This window comes from Rana temporaria, chromosome 6 (assembly GCF_905171775.1).
Source record: "Rana temporaria chromosome 6, aRanTem1.1, whole genome shotgun sequence".
Classification (NCBI taxonomy): Eukaryota; Metazoa; Chordata; class Amphibia; order Anura; family Ranidae; genus Rana; species Rana temporaria.
In genome coordinates this window covers 52,943,182-52,964,576 of record NC_053494.1, presented here as the reverse complement: position 1 = coordinate 52,964,576, position 21,395 = coordinate 52,943,182, and the positions used below count along the sequence as shown (strand labels likewise).

Sequence of the window (21,395 nt, the reverse complement as noted above, 5' to 3'; positions counted from 1 at the left end):
GAGTGCCAAGGCTGCCTACACCTGATCTAATACCAGTAAAAACAAGACGGTCACCATCTTCAGGATAAAGAGATCTTGGCAAAGTTGCAAACGTTTGAATAGGTTGCCTATAGTTTCTTTGTAGATGAGATGAGAACACCACAGTGACAAGGCTATCAGTACCGTACATATACATGCACAGTGCACACCAAAGGATATAAGCTTTCATTTATACATCAAGAAAATAATTCTCTTTCCACAGCCTGAGCATTTGTTAACATCTAAGATTAATGAGTTTGGATCAGTCTGACTTGCACAATCTGTGCTTATGTGTGTATCAAGGAAAAATAGCTCTTTCAACAGTCTGAACACTTCTTAACATCTACGATTAATGGGTTTAGACCAATCTAACTTGTATGATCTTTTTCATGTCAAACCAACTTCTAGCCTATGTGTGCTGTTTGAATTTGTATGTTGTCATGAAAGATGTAAAATGGTTAGACTGTGGAAAACTTGATGTTGGGACGCAGTGTATGGGCCATGTCATGTTAGCAATCTTCCCTCTAACAGCAACTTGCCAACAGGAGTGCAGTGTGATACTCACTTGCTTCTATGGCATCACTTATTTGCTGGCTTACCCAGGATAGTGTCACTCTGTCACTGCTCCAATTCTGCAGTATTTTGGCTCGCAAAGGAGCAATGTGAAATATTCTTGGACATAAAAAGTATGGTGGTACCTAGAACGAGGACCTAGAACTGCCAGATACAAAATGCTCGGGCTAAAAACCATATGATGATTCACTTATTTACCAAAAGTATTGGGACACCTGCCTGTCTTTACACGCACATGAGCTTTAATGGCATCTCAGTCTTAGTCTGTAGGGTTCAATATTGAGTAGGCCCACCCCTTGCAACTATAACAGCTTCAACTCTTCGGGGAAGGCTGTCCACAAGGTTTAGGAGTGTGTCTATGGGAATGTTTGACCATGTGCAGGCCAGTCAAGTTCCTCTACCCAAAACACACTCATCCATGTCTTTATGGAGATTGTTTTGTGCAGTCATGTTGGAACAGGAAGGGGCCATCCCCAAACTGTTCCTACAAAGTTGGGAGCATGAAATTGTCCAAAATGTCTTGGTATACTGACGCCTTAAGAGTTCCCTTCACAGGAACTAAGCGGCCAAGCCCAACCCCTGAAAAAGAACCTCACACCATAATCCCCCCACTAAATGATTTGGACCAGTGCGCAAAGCAAGGTCTGAAAAAGACATGGATGAGCGAGTTTGAGGTGGAGGAACTTAACTTCCCTGCACTATTCTGACTTCAAACCAATAGAACACTTTTGGGTGAATAAGAGTGGAGACTGTGAGCCAGGCCTTCTCGTCCACATTAGTGCCTGACCTCACAAATGCACTTCTGGAAGAATGATCAAACATTCCAATAGACACACTCCTAAACCTTGTGGACAGCCTTCCCAGAAGAGCTGAAGCTGTTATGGCTACAAAGGGTGGGCCAACTCAATATTAAACCCTACGGACTAAGACTGGGATGACATTAAAGTTCACGTGCATGTAATGGCAGGCATCACAATACTTTTGGTAATATAGTGTATATTTAAGTCTTGCACTAGAGAAACTGACAATTTCAGTTTTTTTTCCTAAAGCAGAACTCTCCCACTAATCAGCCTGGAGAAGTTTTCAAAGTGTCATGGTATTTTCTTGAGCTCTCTTTCATAAAGTCCCCCTCTCAACTAATTAACACTTATCTCTTTAATTTACATCTGACAGTTTTACAGAGCTCCGGCAGTGCAACTATCATTACACTTCTGGGATTCTGATAGGGGAGACGCACACAGTGTTTCTGGCCACCCCTCCCATCTGATGTCCATTCACAGAAGGCTTTGTATTCTGTGAATGGGTTCACTTATTGAAAAGCGCTTTGTGATTTGGCAGGAGGAGGGGATGGGCCGACACAGCAGCTGTATGTGAATCTGCAGCCTTAGGAGCTGAGACCAGATGGTCCAGGGTTGGAGTGCCAGAAGCATCGTAATAGTTGTACCTTTGGCACTCAGGAAAAAAATGTAAACTGAAAATTAAAGAGATATGTCCACAAGGTGGTGTGCACTTCATTGGACTTAACCCCTATTAATCCAGTACATTTTACGAAGTAGATCAATTTGTAGAGTTCAGATTTAATATTATTAAAATTAGCTTTCCATTTCAATCGGCAGAAGATCTAAATTTCTGCAAAATTCAATGCAATATGGCAGCCCAGAGGTGTTCTGTACGAACACCTCTAAAAATGTAATTTCCTGCCTGTGTGATTGGCTCGTTGATTTTCATAGAAATCTGCACAAGTCAAATTTTAGGCATTTCAGTTTTGTTTCTTCGGATGAAAAACGGACAGAAATTCATTCCTAGGAGCTTGTGGATGTAAATTAATGATCATTTGGTTACATGTGCCTATATCTGTGTCTGCTGGACCCTTTTCCCTTTAGGGCTCATTTAAACAGGTGACTAAACCTTTCCTTTATGCAGAGCCATTGACAGATAGGTGTGCATAAACAGCGGCTGCCTGGACACAATCTTTAACATGCGGGCATGAGTGGGTGCATGGATCTGAGGCTCTGCATTAGGGACCGTGCACCCGCTCCTGCCCCCATGTCACACATTGATATGTGGTTGTGTTCATGCAGCCACTGCATTTGCATTCACTTCTATGGGCTGCTTGCGTGCGGCTCTGAGGTGGATGCACATGCATCTCTCAGCAGCTCTGCAAGGACAAGCACAATCGCCCATCTAAATGATCCCTAACATGGATCTGAGCGTATGTAAATGGATGTTGTTCATTTACACCCGCTCAGTTTATATATTTTGTTTATTCTTGTCACCCATGGTTGATTTCTGTTTGTATCAGTCACTTCTGGCAGTCTATGCCAACATTGCAGAATGTTGGGAAATGCCTCCCTCCAGTACAGAGAAGGGAATAGGCAGCCTCAGCTGTGCATGTTTCCCTAAGAGACTGTGTAGAGAGGGCGTGTCCTTTCTCATCAGTCAGGTCTGAGATTACATTAGGCTCCCTGCTATGCAGTTTGTGATGTCAGATCCCCGCCTCCTGCCTGTTGGAGCTGAGAAATAGCCTTTTTAGGCATGTGCATTTTGTTTAGTTCCGAATCGAAATTTGGACGAATTTTTCATTACTCGGACATTCGGATGCATACGAATTCCCAAATTGCAATATTAATGAATTTACTGAATCCGAACGAACGTTTTCGATTCCAAATCGAAAACCCGCGGACTAAATTCGATCGGAATTCGAAAAAAAAAAAAAAATTCGAATCGAATTCGAAAACAAATTCTATTCGAAAAGAGACTATTTGTTTTCGAATCCGGTCGAAATATTTTCAAATTCGACTGGATTTTTCTAAATTCAGTCGAAAACGAACAAATTCCGAAAACGAATTTAACACATGTAACGAATCGAACTTAACGAAATTAATTAAATAACGAATTAAAACGAAACAAAACAAATTTTTCCCTTTTGCACATGCCTAAGCCTTTTATCTGTGTTTTAAAGGCTGTAGCGAGGACATGGCTGCAGCTAAACAGCACAAGTACAACTTACGCAAGAAGATTTGTTTCACCTCTGTGTATCACCTGAAGCTTGTCACATCAGTGTGTAAATGTAAGAGTTTACAACTAATTTAAACAACTGGAAAAAACTGATTTAAATTACACCGAACAGAACTGCAAACTGATATAAACTGAACTGAAGATGGATGCGCAAACTGCTGTAAACTGATATAGCCTGAATTACTACACTATAGGGTGGATTTACTAAAACTGGTACAATCAGAATCTGGTGCAGCTGTGCATGGTAACCAATCAGCTTCCAACTTTATCTTGTTCAATTAAGCTTCGACCATAAAACATGGAAGCTGATTGGTTATTATGCAGAGCTGCACCAGATTATGTGTGCACCAGTTTTAGTAAATCTCCTCAAGGAGTTTCTCCTTGTCTTTCCATTTTATTGAGCCCATTGATGACCCTCTGGGTATGTGACAACCCACCCTGGAAACTCATTTTTTATCAGTAAGGGCCCTTTCACACTGGGGCATTTTTCAAGCGCTTTAGCGTTAAAAAAAGCGCCTGTAAAACGCCTGAAAGAAGCTGCATCTGCAATCCCAATGTGAAAGCTCGAGTGCTTTCACACTAAAGCGCCTGAAAAACACCCCAGTGTGAAAATGGTCTTAGCGTTAAAAAAAAGCGCCTGAAAGAAGCTGCATCTGCAATCCCAATGTGAAAGCCTGAGTGCTTTCACACTGAGGCGCTGAGCTGGCAGGGCGTCAAAAAAAGTCCTGCATGCAGCTTCTTTGCAGCGCTTTAGACCCCTTTCACACTGGGGCGTTTTTCGGGCGTTTTTTAGGCGCTTTGGCGTTTAAAAAAAGCCTGTAAAGCGCCTGAAAGAAGCCTCATCTGCATTTCCAATGTGAAAGCCCAAGTGCTTTCAGAGGCCTTTCACACTGCCAGCGCCCGAAAAACGCTGGTAAAGCACTGCTAAGACCCCTTTCACACTGAGGCGCTTTTCAGGCGCTTTGGCGTTAAAAAAAGCTTCCTCAATGGGAAGGGGGCTTTAGGAGCGGTGTATTTAACCGCTCCTAAAGCGCTGCAAAGAAGCTGCATGCAGGACTTTTTTTGACGCCCTGCCAGCTCAGCGCCTCAGTGTCAAAGCACTCAGGCTTTCACATTGGGATTGCAGATGCAGCTTCTTTCAGGCGCTTTTTTTTTAACGCTAAGACCACTTTCACACTGGGGTGTTTTTCAGGCGCTTTAGTGTGAAAGCACTCGAGCTTTCACATTGGGATTGCAGATGCAGCTTCTTTCAGGCGTTTTACAGGCGCTTTTTTTAACGCTAAAGCGCTTGAAAAATGCCCCAGTGTGAAAGGGCCCTTAGGAGCGGTTAATACACCGCTCCTAAAGCCCCCTTCCCATTGAGGAAGCTTTTTTTAACGCCAAAGCGCCTGAAAAGCGCCTCAGTGTGAAAGGGGTCTTAGCAGCGCTTTACCAGCGTTTTTCGGGCGCTGGCAGTGTGAAAGGCCTCTGAAAGCACTTGGGCTTTCACATTGGGATTGCAGATGAGGCTTCTTTCAGGCGCTTTACAGGCTTTTTTTAAACGCCAAAGCGCTTAAAAAACGCCCGAAAAACGCCCCAGTGTGAAAGGGGTCTAAATAAATATTTTGCAAGAAGTTTTGGGTAAAGTTCAGCTTCAATATAATCTGTTGCCAGTAACCATCATATAAACTGATGTCACCAATAACAATTAGTCAGTTTGGATTTCTAATGCAGTTTTGAAACTAAAAACAAATAACTGCCATATTTCACAGGAACTGTTTTTTTTTTTTTTTTACAGTATATGTCTCTTGTCTCCGTAAGAGCAGTTAAGCTTATCAATCTCGTACCATATCAGAGAAGCTTTGTGTTGTTGTTATCAGCCCAGTGACTCATATTTCCTGAAAGAAGCTTTATTCAAAGGTTCTTAGACATTTCTCATGCACATTTCTCAATCAAACAAGGGAACTAATGTAATTCAATTATTTTCATGTACAGTTGTGAGGAGTTTCCAAACTCATAGAGCCCACTCACACTTGTATGTTGTGGTAATTCATATTTAATTGGGTTCTCGATGCCCCTGAGCGCATAAAAAATACACCTGTACTATTTTGACAACGCATTGCACCACAACGCACAGAACAGGGACAGCTTTGTGTTATGGCATGCTATAGCATAGGTGCACATTTGCTTGCTGATACAGTATGCATTGGAATGCTATTCAAAACGCACCACGACATTCATCTACCTGTGCGTTGCAGTAATGCATGTTAAAATTAGCATTTTCCCAAGTTTTACTGCAATGCACAAGTTTGAGTAGACCCATTAAAATGCCTTTATTTCTGTAGGGATGGCTCCACCGAATTTCTCCTAACTCTCCATATAAAAGATAAAATAAAATACATACCGTATTATTTTGTCGTACAACACGCACCCTAACTTTTAGAGGGAAGTTTCAGGAAAAAAACATTCCCCGGCCCCCTGCGTATAACACGCAGGCACAGTTTACCCTCTATTTTCAGGGTAAAAAAGTGAGTGTTATACGCCAATAAATACAGTAATAAAAAAAGTTTGAAATGCAAATAGTACACACACACAACATTTTACATTGCGATACCTTTAGGCTCCATTCATATATACATTATGCAAACTGGATGCCTTTTGAACCACATCCAATTCGCATGACCGGCTTTCTATGGAGACGGTAGTGTAGTGTAAAAGAGGTTTAACCTTAAACTACGTAGAGGGTTCTTTACTGTAAGAGTGGCCAGCATGTGGAATTCCCTTCCACAGGCAGTGATCTCAGCAAGGGGCATCAATGGTTTAAAAAAAATGATTAGATAAGCACCTAAATGACCACAACGTAAAGGGATATACAATGTAATACTGACATATAATCATACACATAGGTTGGACTTGAGTTTTTTTTAACCTCGCCTACTATGTAACATACATGCAGTGCAGCGGCAGTGCGAATTTGCTGAAAATTTAAAGAGTCCTGTGCGTTTTCTGAACACTGCAGTGCAGTTCAAATGCAAAATCCAGGTCATTGCCTTCTGAATTGCACAGCTGATCAGTTTTGAACACCAAAAAAACAGCGTGGGCTCATTACACCCCCCCCCCCCCCAACCCAAACCAGACCCTTAGACAAAGCATGTATGTTGTCTTTTATTTGGTAACTAGTAGAACCCCTTTTTATTGACAATACCTTCAACACTTTTGGGTCTATTTATAAAAAAAGGTGCATAGCTATTTGTCCAGTCAATCTGCATGTATAGTTCTGTGTGAATTAACCAGAATTTGCTCATTAGTGTTAGGTGTTTTCTCCCAATGTACAAAGCTGTGGCTGTTTTGTCAATGGGGCAAAATTGAATGTTCTTAAGGTATTATCGTTGTGGGTTGAATGTTCTTGAGTAATTGTTTTAGGCTATTGTTTGTTCTGGTTGAATGTTGTTAGGCTATTGTTATAGGCTTGTTTTGGTCAAATATTCCCAGGGAATTGTTTTAGGGATTGTTTTTTTTTCTTTTAGTTGAATGTTCTTAGGCTATCGTTTTATGAATAGACCCCTATGTGTAGCTACTGATCATACTTACAGTGTTTAGAAGACATTCTGGCATAGGCGTGTGCCAGGTGTGCCTGGGCACACCCTTATCACCCTGTGTGGTGCAGATTGCATTGAAATATACTGCGTTAAACATGCACTAATGCACAGGAAAATACAGCATTAAACGGCACATAACACACCGAAATATACAACGTTAAACGTGCACTAATGCACAGAAATATGCTGCATTAAATGTGCAGCAACACACTGGAATATACTGCGTTAAACATGCAGTAATGCACAGAAATATACTGTATTAAGTGTGCAGTAACGCACAGAAATAGACCCCTGATATTTCACCAAAGCACCCTAATGGGGCTCCTAAAATAGAATAAATATATAATAAAAATAAAAAACTACCAACACTGTCCACTGCCCTACTGACACCGTCCACCGCTCTGCTGACACCATCAGTATACTGTATATACACATGCAAATGTGTTTGAGCTTTGGGGTGCACACCCTAATGCAATAGGCTGCGCACACCTATGCATTCTGGTATATAAAGCAGCATTGATTCATTCATGTTGCTTGAACTACTTGCTTCAGATCTCATTGGGATGCGATTGTGATCAGGTCTTCATCTTGCCAATTCAAAACAATCTTTTTTCTTAAAGTATGTAGCCAAACCTTTTTCATTAGTTTTGGACAGAGTAAGATCTGGTTGACACCTGTGCAGGTTGTGGTTGATGCATTTTCCTGGTGCATTTTTCACATGTGTTTTTGATGCGTTTTACATTTTGTGTTAATCCGAGGTGTCTGTTGGGAGAAACCAGCAAAAAACAGAGAAACCCGCAAAAATGCTGCAGAAACCCATTTTTAATTGAAGTCTATGGAACCAAAAACTAAACGCAACCTGCTATTGGAAAAAAGTCCCTGACCCATTCCAGAAAACGCACCAGTGGAAAATGCAGAGATGTGAATGTGACCCATAGGAAACCATGTCAAATGGACTGTAGCAGTGGCGGCCCGTCCGGTAGGGGTGCCCGAACACGACCCCCTCTATCCAAGGCCGCCACCCCCATGCGCTATCCACGACTGCTATTTTGACAGAATCCCGCCACCCTGTATTCGTGCGTCCGGCCCCTTTCAGGATGCCTGGGCACATGAATTACAGTGGTGGGGTGTTTTTTTGAAACACCTGGTTAGAGCCAGAGGTTCTAATATACTTCAAAATAGGGTAGGCTCATGGCGCAGAGCTTTGCGCGAGGAGCCCACCCAGGTGTTGCAACGGCAAATTAATATAAACTACTGAAACACTGATCCTCAAGCTCGTCAATCAGAAGCAGGTCTGAGACCCGTTTTCTGATTGGAATAAAGAGAGTCCCAATTGGCAACTGACGAGGAGAGAGAAAATGGAAGCCGCCACAATGCCCATGGAGAGCAGGGATAGGGAAAGTTGCTGGTGAAGCCTGGGTGAAGCGCTGCCCACCATAGATAGGGTAAGTGCACCAGACCCACCCGACTGACCGGGGTGGGCAGGTGTTACTGTTTGCCGCCCCCCCAAAAAAAATTACACCCGGCAGTCACTGGACTCAGGGCCGGTGCTACCACTAGGCAGCCACGTAGGGCGCCCGGCCACTGGTTTCCCTCCGCATCTGTATGCTCTGCAGGCTGCAGCATGTAACTAACTAAGTCTCAGGCAACTGCTCTGTCTGACCGGTAGTGTAATTAGAGGAACAGCGCAGCCTTGGAACTAGAGCTAGAGGTAAGAGAGCCGATGCTTCCTGTATAGCGCCGCCTCCTGTAACATGGGCAGGGCAAAGGGGTGTCAGGGGTGAAGCCAATGGGGGCTTAAAAATTAGGTTTCGCCTAGGGTGTCAAAAATCCTTGCACCAGCCCTGACTGGACTGTACTGGTTTTGTGCCAAACTGAAAAATGCATAGGTGTGAACTAGACCTTGAGAAGTGTAAAATCCATGTCTGCTTTTCTATTTTGCTGTCTGTGTCCTGATTGAGAAATTATGTTTAATTCCTGTTACGGAGACACAAAGGAAGGGAAAGAAAAATAGAAAATGTCTCTAAAGTGAGCTGTCTCACTCACTATTTCCCTTCACCTCGTGTTCGGATGGCAACTGTAACATTTTGGATTTCTCATCATTTTCTGCCTTCCTAACAGTAGGCACAAGAACAAGCAAGAAGGGTAAATCTCCAGTGTGTGGAAATGGCAATAAAAACCTCACAGTCATTCCAGCACTTTAATGGTCTATCCAAAACTAAAAAAAGAAAAACAGCTTTAGAGAGACTTTAAAGCCTCACTCTAGGCAGAAGAAAATGACCCTTGGTCACACATATCACACCTCCCTCTGGGCAGTCCTAACAAAATCACTCCCATTTTTCAGGCCAGCCCGCCCCTTATTATGCAGGAATTGCTCACTTGCAAAATGCTCAGTAAGATCTTTCTTAAATTAAAGCGCATGCACAGTAACACAAAGGAGGATGATGCTGGGATCTCTAGACACAGCTTTACTGGGAACAGAGCACAGAGTGGAAATATTATATACCATTAACATTGGGGTGGAGGCAGTATCTGGAGACTCCTCTGGGGCTTCCAGATTCTGATACTTACATAGTTACATAGTTAGTCAGGTTGAAAAGACACAAGTCCATCCAGTTCAACCACAAAAAAATAAACAAACAAAATAAAAAACACAGTACAATCCCATACACCCAACTCCATACCCACAGTTGATCCAGAGGAAGGCAAAAAACCCCAGCAGAGCATGATCCAATTTGCTACAGCAGGGGAAAAAATTCATTCCTGATCCCCCGAGAGGCAATCGGATTTACCCTGGATCAACTTTACCTACAAATCTTAGTACTCAGTTATTTTATGTACATTTAGGAAAGAATCCAGGCCCTTCTTAAAGCAATCTACTGAGCTGGCCAGAACCACCTCTGGAGGGAGTCTGTTCCACATTTTCACAGCTCTTACTGTGAAAAAACCTTTCCGTATTTGGAGGTGAAATCTCTTTTCCTCTAGACGTAAAGAGTGCCCCCTTGTCCTCAGTGTTGACCGTAAAGTGAATAACTCAACACCAAGTACACTGTATGGACCTCTTATATATTTGTACATGTTGATCATATCCCCCCTAATTCTCCTCTTCTCAAGAGTGAATAGATTTAGTTCTTCTAATCTTTCCTCATAGCTGAGCTCATCCATGCCTCTTATTAGTTTGGTTGCTCTTCTCTGCACTTTGTCCAGTTCTCCGATATCCTTTTTGAGAACTGGTGCCCAAAACTGAACTGCATATTCCAGATGAGGTCTTACTAATGATTTGTAAAGGGGCAAAATTATATCTCTGTCTCTGGAGTCCATACCTCTCTTAATACAAGAAAGGGCTTTGCTTGCTTTGGAAACTGCAGCTTGGCATTGCATGCCATTATTGAGCTTATGATCAACTAAAACCCCCAGATCCTTCTCCACTACAGATCCCCCCAGTTGTACTCCCCCTAGTATGTATGATGCATGCATATTCTTAGCCCCCAAGTGCATAACTTTACATTTATCAACATTAAACCTCATCTGCCACTCAGTCGCCCAATTAGACAGAGCATTGAGGTCGGCTTGTAAATTGGAGACATCCTGCAAGGACGTTATTCCACTGCATAGCTTGGTGTCATCTGCAAAGACAGAAATGTTACTTTTGATCCCAGACCCAATATCATTTATAAATATATTGAAAAGTAAGGGTCCCAGCACTGAACCTTGGGGTACACCACTGATAACATTGGACCATTCAGAGTAAGAATCATTAACCACCCACCTCCTCATCCTCCTCCCCACCCACAGACCCCCACAACCATTGGGCCAGGGTTGTGGGGAAGAGGCCCTTGTCCACATTAGAACAAGGTTCATTGCTTGGGGGGGGGTCCCACATTTGCTGCAGCAATGTGTTTTCACCAACTGATCACCATGATTGCTTGTAGGTGGGTGGTCAGAGGGCAGTAAAGATGTGGATCAATCACCTGTTTTTATAACTCCTTTGCTGTCTGTGTGTAAGAAGCCTAACTGTGCCATGGAAGATGCTTTAGGCTTACTTCAGAGCCATGCATCACTTTACCACAAGTTGCATTCACTCTTTAGCAGCACCACTGTATTCAGACAGCTGTGGGTGTCATAGCTGCCTACTTACAAAAGCCAGCAGTGCAGATTACTCCTTCCATGCAGTTTAGTGTAGAAGGGGGGGGGGGGATTGAATTGATCTTCTCGTGTTCAAGCCATGTAACCTGTAGTATACATGTATTAGCACTGGTTCTTTTTTAAAGCTGGCCAAACACTTGAAGATTTACGGATGAATGTTCGTGCAAAAATTCTTATCAGTGCATTAGATGATGTGAGGAACGTCCTTGGAAAACACTTACAATTTTGGATTGCTTTGAATTTACATTTTGGAATAAAGGAATTTCTTAAATTAGGTATTTCCTATATTAGTTCAAGAAACATTTTCAGTCACTATGGGCAAAAAAAAAGTCATGCTTTGAAAATTTAACATAAGTTCCTGAAATGTTTTTTTTTTTTTAATATATATCAGGTGTACAATCATACAACACAATACAACAAAACAACAAAACAAAAACAAAAGGTCTCAATAAAAGACACAATGGCCCACGCAGGGGTTGTGAAAAACAGCAGAAGAACTCCAGGATCTAGGCGACCATGAAGGGTCTATGTATGGCTCCTGAAAATGTAACTTCTCGTGAAAACGAGTGATGCTAATATGAGGGGAATGTCTCCAGTAGACATGTGCATTTGTTTTCGTTTGAATGCATTTTCGTCCGAATTTCTGGGATTTTCGTGTTGATTTAACAAACGATAACGAACGTGCAGAATCCGAAAGATCTGCATAAAAAAATGCTTTATTTTCGTTTTGTTGCAACAACAGTTCAATATGGATAGAAAATTCGACATGATGCTGACAATAGCGATCTGTGTCTATCGAACCTGCGGTTGAATGTGCCTAACTTTAACTCTATTAGTCCAATATTAATCGACATAGAGAGAAAAGATTCGACATTATAAAGACATGAAGATTCGACAAATTGGTTATAAACATACGATCGCCGCAAAGCGGACATTTCTGGTCAAATGCTCCGCCCATAGGCTAAAGAATAATTCTAATGTTGGTCGACTAGTAATAATAATGAATGCATATAATTATTTCTAGTCATACAACATTAGAATTCTACTATAGCTTGTAGGCGGAACATTCGACGGGAAATGTACGATCGTGGTGTCGTACAGTTTAGCTGCTTCGTCTAATCTTCTTAGAACATTCGACAGACACCATAAGCCTTCAATTGACAGATTCAACCTAAATTAATTCGGAATTTTGGACGAATGCATTTTTTAACAAAACAAAATAAATAAAAACGAATTTCGGGAGTAACTAAATAAATGTATTTTTCGGGCGAAAAAAAATTCTGAAACAAAATATTTCAGTGTGCACATGTCTAGTCTCCAGTATCAACTCATATCTCCATTGTATACATCCAAAATAGAACAATAACATATATAATGATGCGCTAAAACCAACCCTCTGTGAATAATACAGTAGATTCAATCAAATAAAAATATATATAGTACTCCCTAGTCCCGATGTGCAAATCCATGCAATAAATAGTGAATAATTTGATACATGAATAAATAAATGTAGGCTTTGTGCACCAATATAAAAGTCTGTTAATACAATAAATCACTCCTAGGTCCTAAGAAGAGAAAGGGTGATCTGTATTACTAATTACTGAGCACTGTCAAAAACAATCCATCCAGCCAATAAAGTCTCCGTCCCCCAGACTGGGAAGTGACACTCTCCGGTATTGTGCCTTGATAGTGTGCTCATATGCAAAAAAACACAGATAGAGAAGCGATCATTGTGCAGTGTAGGGAGACCATATGCAATAGGTCAGAACACGGTAATGCACTTGCATAACCCCATGGAACAGCGGCACGTATACTCAGCTCAGTGGAACGATCTCCTCACTCGGTTTCTGATAGACACAGAACACTGTTGGTAGCGTCACTCGGCTCCTCCCCCTACGCGATACGTCACACGTCACGTGACTTATTCTTGGGTCCAAAATAGAAAATAACAGAAATGTTATGATTTATCTAACATAGAGGCTGTTGTTGGATCAGCCAACCATTTAGACCAAACTTTATCATACTTCTTTGGACAGCCCCTGTTAACATGGGTATCTTTATACAAAGGCAAATTGATATTGACCAAATGTTTCCAAAAAGTAAGGGAAGGTGGGGTAGGAAACAAACATTTTTGAAGGACATTCTTCTAGTGCAGTGATGGTGACCCTTGGCACCCCAGGTGTTTTGGAACTACATTTCCCATGATGCTCATGCACTCTGCAGTGTAGTTGAGCATTATGTGAAATGTAAGAGAAACAAAATGTTACCCCAGCTCCACTGCCAATATAGAAGTCCACGAACTGTGATCCGGTGCTCTAGCCAGGACGTTCAGGCCCCATAAATACAATACTTGAAAGGGCTGGCAACTCAGATGCTCTTAAATAAAAGTCCTTTAGGCCAGGTTCACACTAGTGCGTTGCGTTTTGGAGCTCTGTTGTCTTTGCGAATTTCTCTATAAGGTGTTCTGCAGATCAACTGCATTTTAGTTGCAGATCAGGTGCGAATTTGGAGACCTGGGAGAGGGGAGGGGGAGGGGGGAAGTGTATTGAACTGAATGAGACAAATACTGAAGTGAAATGAACACATCTGCGAATTCAGCTGCGTACCCATAGAAGATAATGGGACTGAATTCGCACCTGAACCGCACCGCAAGACATAAAAACCGCACGCGGTTTGGAGGCAATACGCAGTGCGGATGCATCGCACATATGTGAACCAGCCTCATTGAAAACAATGTATTTTGAAATGTCCTGCGAATTAGATGCGGTTTAAGCCGCACTCAATTCGCATAGGTGTGAACCTGGCCTTATTGGTTACATGGGTACAAACTATACGTTGATGCGTTTTGACTAAGAAGCTTGCTTTGATGAAGGCCTCTTAGCTGAAACGCGTCAACCTATAGCCTGTACCTGTGTACCCATGTAACTAATGCTTTTCATATGGAACACGTTCTGTAGTGCAAAATGCAAAAAGCACTAAAAATGCATAGGTGTGAATCAAGTCTTAACACTCTCTCTTTGTTAAGTATCATGGAAGCTTAGTGACGCTCACTGATGAATATTTGCACTTTATTTGTCACAATGGATCTCTTGTTTCTTATTTAAAGTCCTGAGGCTCCAGTGCTGAATATACAGTCTGCAGATTAAGAATCAATATTATACAACACCGTAAAAGCCAGAAAACCTAAACATATATTTACAGCTTTTCACTAGAGGGGAATTATCACATTTGTAATGCATCCTACTTAGATACCATTGTGCCTAATAATAATTATAATAACGTTTTCTCACCTTTCTTGTTTTACAGCAGTTGCCTTTCATCCATTGTACTGTTTGTTCTGTGTGTGTATTTTCTTAAGGCTCTCGAGTAGCTTTTGGTCCTATTAAGGATCTAAAGTTCCAAATAGACTATGTGACAGCGCTGTGCTTACTTTGTATTACCATAACCTCACATAAAATTGCTGTGTAGTTTGCAGCAATGTTAATACGTTGTGTTAAATTAAAGTGTATCTAAACCCAAAAACAAAAATGTAATTGTATTGCTGCTTCACAGTCATTAGAAATGGTGGCTGCATTAGTTAAATTTTTCATCTTTTATTTTCACCTGCTGATCCTGCCAGTATCACACTTCCTGTTCAAGGGTGACAACGCTCACTCGCTATTTTGTATCTACAGAGGAGCAGCATTGTCACCCTAAGACAGAAATGGAATTGGGGCTACAGAACACTTTGTGACAGTGGTGGTGCATCCATAGTGGGCGCAGGAGCGATGCCCCCTCTCTCCTGCACCCATCAATCAGCAATACATAGATTCATGCATTGCATGAATCTATATATTGTCGCCGCTGCCGCCCACTATTCAGGTGTCCGGCCCCCTGAATAACAGCGGTGGGTGTGTTTTGGAAGTGCCTGATTAGAGCGAGATGCTCCAATAGGCTTCCAGATTAGAAGAAAATAAAAAATCGCGCTACCCCTTAACCAAGTGAAAACTGAAAAATAAATCACCAAATTAAGAATGCCAAAGAAACAATATCAGTGATGTATAAAAATGTAACCAATGGCTTATGATGTCAAGTGTCCAGTGTCTCACTATTAATGAATAAATATCAATAGAGAACATAAGTTACCATAAAAAACTCACATACAAAAAACAGTGAACATGTGTCAAAAGTAATATGTTGCAAAAAACAAATTAGACATAAAATCAGTATATATGAATAATGTAGTATTAAATCTAGTCCATAAATGCTATATCAGTGGATGCTGTACACCCGTGCTCTGTGCCAAGATCCAAAGTCTGATCCTCTGATCCCGAAATTCCCTTTAACTTTACGTTGGGCCTTCAGAATAGAGAGTGAAGGGAAATCCAACTACCAGGACTAAGACTGTGAAAAAAACAATAGGGGTTTAACCCTTCTCTATTTTACAAAGTGAATATTAAATACATTTGTTGATTTTTTTTTAATCCATCTTTTCATGGTAGATTCTTTTGTCATTTTGATATGCACATTCATTTTAAGAGTGGATTATGTCAGCAGTAATTTATTTATTAACTACCGCATTTTTTGCTTCATAAGACACACTTTTTTTTCTCCCAAAAAAACAAGGGGGGGGGGGAATGTCGGTGTGTCTTATGGAGCGAATACACCATTTTGTTCAGAATATTTTTTTTCTTGTTTTCCTCCTCTAAACGTAAGAGCGTCTTATGGAGCGAAAAATATGGTACTTGTTTTTAGTGCTGTATTTTGTGTATTTGATATTCACGTTGTGGGCTGGTTATATACCAACAGCAGATGTGTCCCTTTTACATTTTTTTTTGGGGGGGGGGGGGGGGGTTAATTGATTATTTTATTATGATTATAATTTATTTATTTTTGTTCATAACCGGAAGGAAATTTTTTATTTATCCCTTCTCTATTCTGTCCAAAACTCAAACACCTTTCAAATTGTTATTTTCCCAGTAGCAGTGACTTTGATCTTCACTGTTCTCAAAAGCTCCGGTGCTCCCACTACCTGATAATGCCATCAATGTTACCTTCCTATTCAGGGCAAAGTGACAGTGCCTCCTGATAGCCCACCTCTCAGATAGGTATAATCACAGATTCTTACTTCCTTACCACCTACATTAGGGTGACCAGACATCCCCGGTTTCAGGGGACAGTCCCCAGATTGAGGACACTGTCTCCGGACCAAGTTTGTCCCCGGTTTTGTCCCCGGATTGGATTTGAACATTGGCTGGGGCAATTTCAAAGACAGTCAGTGCAGAATAAAAAATAAATCTGAATTACACACCCTGCTCCACCGCTCCTACTAGCTTAGGGGGTGTATTTTTTTTCATTATCTGTACCCGTTTCTGATGATCATGTGCTGGTCGGAGTGGAGGGAATATTTCTTCAGTTTGAGTCGCTGATTGCTGCCATTACTAGTAAAAAAAAATGTCCACGGATTTCATTAAAAAAATCTGGTCACCTTAACCTACATGCTACAGGAGTTGATCCTAAGTAAACTCCTGTGTGCGATAGTCCAAAAATGGTGGTATCGAAGTGCAGGACTTATTCGTCCATCAATCAGGGGGCATTAGTTGAGTTAGATCGTTAAATCTAGACAGCTTTACTACAAAGACACCCCCCCCCAAAAAAAATGAAAGAAGGTCTTCAATGAGAAATCCACAATAAATTTACAAGAGAGTCAAGATATACTGTAGAAAAGCTAGAGTCTATAGGACTATAAAAGCTTCTGAAAAGTGTTCTGTATTAAAAAAGGAGCATTTTTAGTCACAATACATGTGTGTCTGGCACTGTTTTTGTCAATCTCCTGTATGGGATGGTGTTAGAGCTTAGGTGGGTGTTCCTTCCTCCACATGATAGGGTTCAGGCCTGGTGATTGACCACTCTGACCCAAACACTGTCACATAGAGGAGGTCACATGCTTCTCTATACCCGGAAACGCCCCACTCAGAGCAATGCAGCACAGATCAGTACATATGCCTTCCCAGTAGGTAGTTGTTGTTCAGTTGTTTAGTCGTGTCCAGCTCTTCGTGACCTCATGGACCATAGCGTGCCAGGCTTAAATGTCCTCCACTGTGTCCTGAAGCTTGCTTAAATTAAAGGGGTTGTAAAGGTACAATTTTTTTTCCTAAATAGCTTCCTTTACCTTAGTGCAGTCCTCCTTCACTTACCTCATCCTTCGATTTCTTACATTCCTTCTGACTGTAACTCAACATAGTAATGCTAGGCTTTCTCCCTGGTGTGGAGTCTCATGCCCGCCCCCTCCCTTGAGGGGGCGATCAGGATGGTCAGGACGCTTTCTACGTTGCAGATAGAGAAAGGAGCTGTGTGTTAGTGGGCGTCCTGACTCTCCTGCTCGCCCCCTTCCCCCTCAAGGGAGAGGGCGAGCATGACACTCCACACCAGGGAGAAAAGCCTTGCATAGCTGTGTGGAGTTACAGACAGAAGAACAAGAAGTGGATTTCTTAGGAAAAATAAGGACATTTAAAAGCAAAATCGAAAGATGAGGTAAGTGAAGGAGGACTGCACTAAGTTAAATGAAGCTATTTAGGGGGAAAAAATTTACCTTTACAAACCCTTTAATGTTTTTTTCCTTCCATGTTTCCCAGCATCAAGGTCTTTTCCAATGAGTCCTCTCTTTGCATTAGGTGGCCAAAGTATTCGGGTTTTAGCTTCAGGATCTGTCTTTCAAGTGAATTTTCAGGGTTGATTTCCTTCAGGGTTGACTGGTTTGATCTTCTTGCCATCCAAGGGACTTTCAAGAGCCTTCTCCAACACCATAGTTCAAAAGCATCAATTCTTTGGCGTTCAGCCGTTCTTATGGTCCAACTTTTATAGCCATAGGTTACTACTTGAAATACCATAGCTTTGACTATACGGCACTTTATCGGTAGGGTGATGTCTACTTTTTATAATATTGTCTAGATTTGCCATTGCTCTCCTCCCAAGAAGCAAGCGTCTCCTAATTTCATGGCTACAGTCACCGCCTGGGGAAAGGGAGTAGCCGCTCCAGGTGGGAACCCAGATAAATATACTTCGTTGCTGACGACTCAGGTGCAGGCAATGCACTTAACAAAGCAGGAACAACGATTGTCTCTGGACAGCCGCACTCTGAACAAATTGTAGCCTTTTATTAAAAGGACAGCACTACAAGTCGCAGCAAAATAAAATAAAACCTGACTAGTGCTTAGTCATAGATAAATGTTAGCTATGACTAAGCACTAGTTTCAGTGCGAAACACGTCAACAGTCAGGTTTTATTTTGCTGTGACTTGTAGTGCTGTCCTTCTTTTAATAAAAGGCTAAAATCTGTCCAGAGACAATCTTTGTTCCTGCTTTACAGTCACCGCCTACCGTGATCTTGGAGCCTAGGAAGATAAAATCTGTCACTGTTTCTATTTCTTCTCCTTCTATGTGCCAAGGAGTGATGGGACCGGTTGCCATGATCTTAGTTTTCTTAATGTTCAATTTCAGGCCAGGTTTTGCACTCTCCTATTTCACCTTCATTAAAGCGGTGGTTCCCCCTAAAACACATTTCTAACAATAGATTCGTAAGACCCGTTACACTGCGGGTAGGCTGGCTTTTTTTTTCCGTACATACCGAGATCTCGCCGTCTCGTCCCTTGGCGGTGGGCGTTCCTAGTTGATTGACGTTCCTCGGACGGGCGCATACGTGACGTCACGACTTTCCGACAGAAGCCGAACGTCATTGCGCAGGCGCCGTATAGAGTCGGCTCTATACAGCGCCTGCGCAGCGACGTTCGGCTTCTTTCGGAAAGTCGTGACGTCACGTATGCGCCCGTCCGAGGAACGTCAATCAACTAGGAACGCCCACTGACAAGGGACGAAACGCCGAGATCGAGGTATGTACTAAAAAAAAAAAAAGCCAGCCTACCCGCAGTGTAACGGGTATTACGAATCTATTGTTAGAAATGTGTTTTAGGGGGAACCACCCCTTTAAGAGACTCTTTAGTTCTTCTTCACTTTCTGCCATTAGTGTGGTATCATCTGAATATCTCAGGTTGTTGATATTTCTCCCTGCAATCTAGTCGGCAGATAGTATGTGAGCCATTAAATGGCCCGGTCACTGCTTTAAAGGGGCAGATTTTATGAAAATGTTTCAGTTTTATATCATTCTTTTTGTGAATAGTAAACATCATTACAATGCTGTCAAAAGAAAACCAAATAAGTCTCCAGAAAACGTAAAACATTTTTGTAAAAACACAAAGGAATTACAGATTAGGAGTTGAATCTATCCTACAAACTGCAAAATTGGCCCGATTATGAAATAATAAAACAGCTCAGGTCATGAAGGGGTTACAGAACCAGTAAAGCACACATATGTATAACTTTTAGTTCCAGAATTTTATTTTGTGGTACTGAATTGTGAAACTGAGCTGTCATCTTGAAACAGGTGCAGCGATTTTCACAAGATCTACTAAGTTTCAAGAGACTGTTTCTAATTCTCTCATACTTTCCACAGAATTTTAATGCATAGAGCCGGCAGAAAAATTCTAAGAAAGGCTTCAATCAATTTTGCCCCTGCTTCTACAGCAATATGAAGACAAAGGCAAGAGCAACAAGAAGAAGGCTGGAGATTGACCTGGAAGATGACGATGAAAGTGTGACACAGGAGACGTCAAGTGAGGATGATAATGATAAGTGTTTTGTGTATAAAGAGAGGAGTAAAGGGAAGAGTCCGGAGTCCGGGAAGAGCACAAGGAAAAGAAGGCAGATGTCACAAGGGAAGGAACATAGCACCCGGAGACTGGAGAGCAATGAACGGGAAAGACAAAGGATGCATAAACTAAACAACGCATTTCAGGCACTCAGAGAGGTCATTCCACACGTCAGAGCAGAAAAGAAACTCTCCAAAATTGAGACTCTAACTTTAGCTAAAAATTATATCAACACATTAACTTCTACCATACTAAACATGTCCAGCAGAGGCTTACCCGCTGGCCAGGACGCTGGCTCTGATGGCAGTGGCAGTAAGTTTTACCAGCATTACCAGCAACAACACGGAGAAGAGGACAATGATGAACACTTAAAAAAATACTCTACACAAATCCACAGCTTTAGGCAGGGCAGTTGATATATCCGGTATACTTTTTCTACTTTGATACTAGGTACATTCTCAGAAATACTATAGATTTAAAAATATATTTTGCTACTACAATGTACAATTTATATGGAATTACTGTTTGTCCACTCATCTGCACTTTACACCGCCGTTCAAGAAATCAGTTCAGATTTTCATTCCAGATAGTTGAATTTAAATATGATTTTTGGATATTAACATTACATGGATGTATATCTTGGTATCGTGGCAGGTAAAATGTAATATAATTTTTTAGACTTTTAAGGATAGGGTGGTTGGTGATTTTATTTTTATTTGATATAAATGTAAAAACTGATATATACAATAGTAAATATATAAATTAGCAGTAGAGGTATCTTTTCAAAATAGATGTAGCATCTGATTTGCAAATGAAACCAGTTTCATATTTTTGTTTTCCATCTTTTATGTAAACCAATAATTTTAGTAACTAACTCACTAGAGTCTAGCTATTAAATGCAGAATCCCCAAAAGATATGGTTGCCTTGGATTAAAGGTCATCATCACCGTTGGGCAGGTTTGTTCTGGGTTTAGCCTCAGCAACTATTCCCCCATTCCCGCCCTCCCTCTTTATTTGTTCATCAATACCCGGATGATGGTACCTTAATATTTTTATTATAACTTCTTATTTGAGGCCATACTCCCACTTTTTTACTTTTTTTTATTATCATCATCACTGTTGTTATGAAATTATTTTAGTTGATGTAAATTAATTTCGGATATTATGAACAACATTTATGTCACGTATGGTGATCGCGAAGCACAACATCACAATGATGTAATGAGTGCATTTATGGTAAATTTAAACAAAGACATCAAATTTGTAATGAGTGCATTAATAGAAATCTCACAAACACCACAGACAATGCTGAAATGAGTGCATTGGACATTTACTACAGACATCACAATGACTAAGTGCATTTTTAGTAAGTCTGACGT

General features: G+C 41.3%; 1 protein-coding gene across 1 annotated transcript in view; it reads left to right on the top strand.

The window, feature by feature from the left end:
• The window catches only part of BHLHA15 (basic helix-loop-helix family member a15), a 66,598-nt gene extending 45,744 nt beyond the window's left edge, over positions 1-20,854 (top strand). Inside the window, exon 2 of the mRNA XM_040356797.1 lies at positions 19,821-20,854. Within this exon, the coding sequence (XP_040212731.1) occupies positions 19,896-20,432 (537 nt within the window). The 5' untranslated portion in view covers positions 19,821-19,895 and the 3' untranslated portion in view covers positions 20,433-20,854. The remainder of the gene's footprint in view (positions 1-19,820) is intronic.
• Positions 20,855-21,395: the final 541 nt, after the last annotated feature.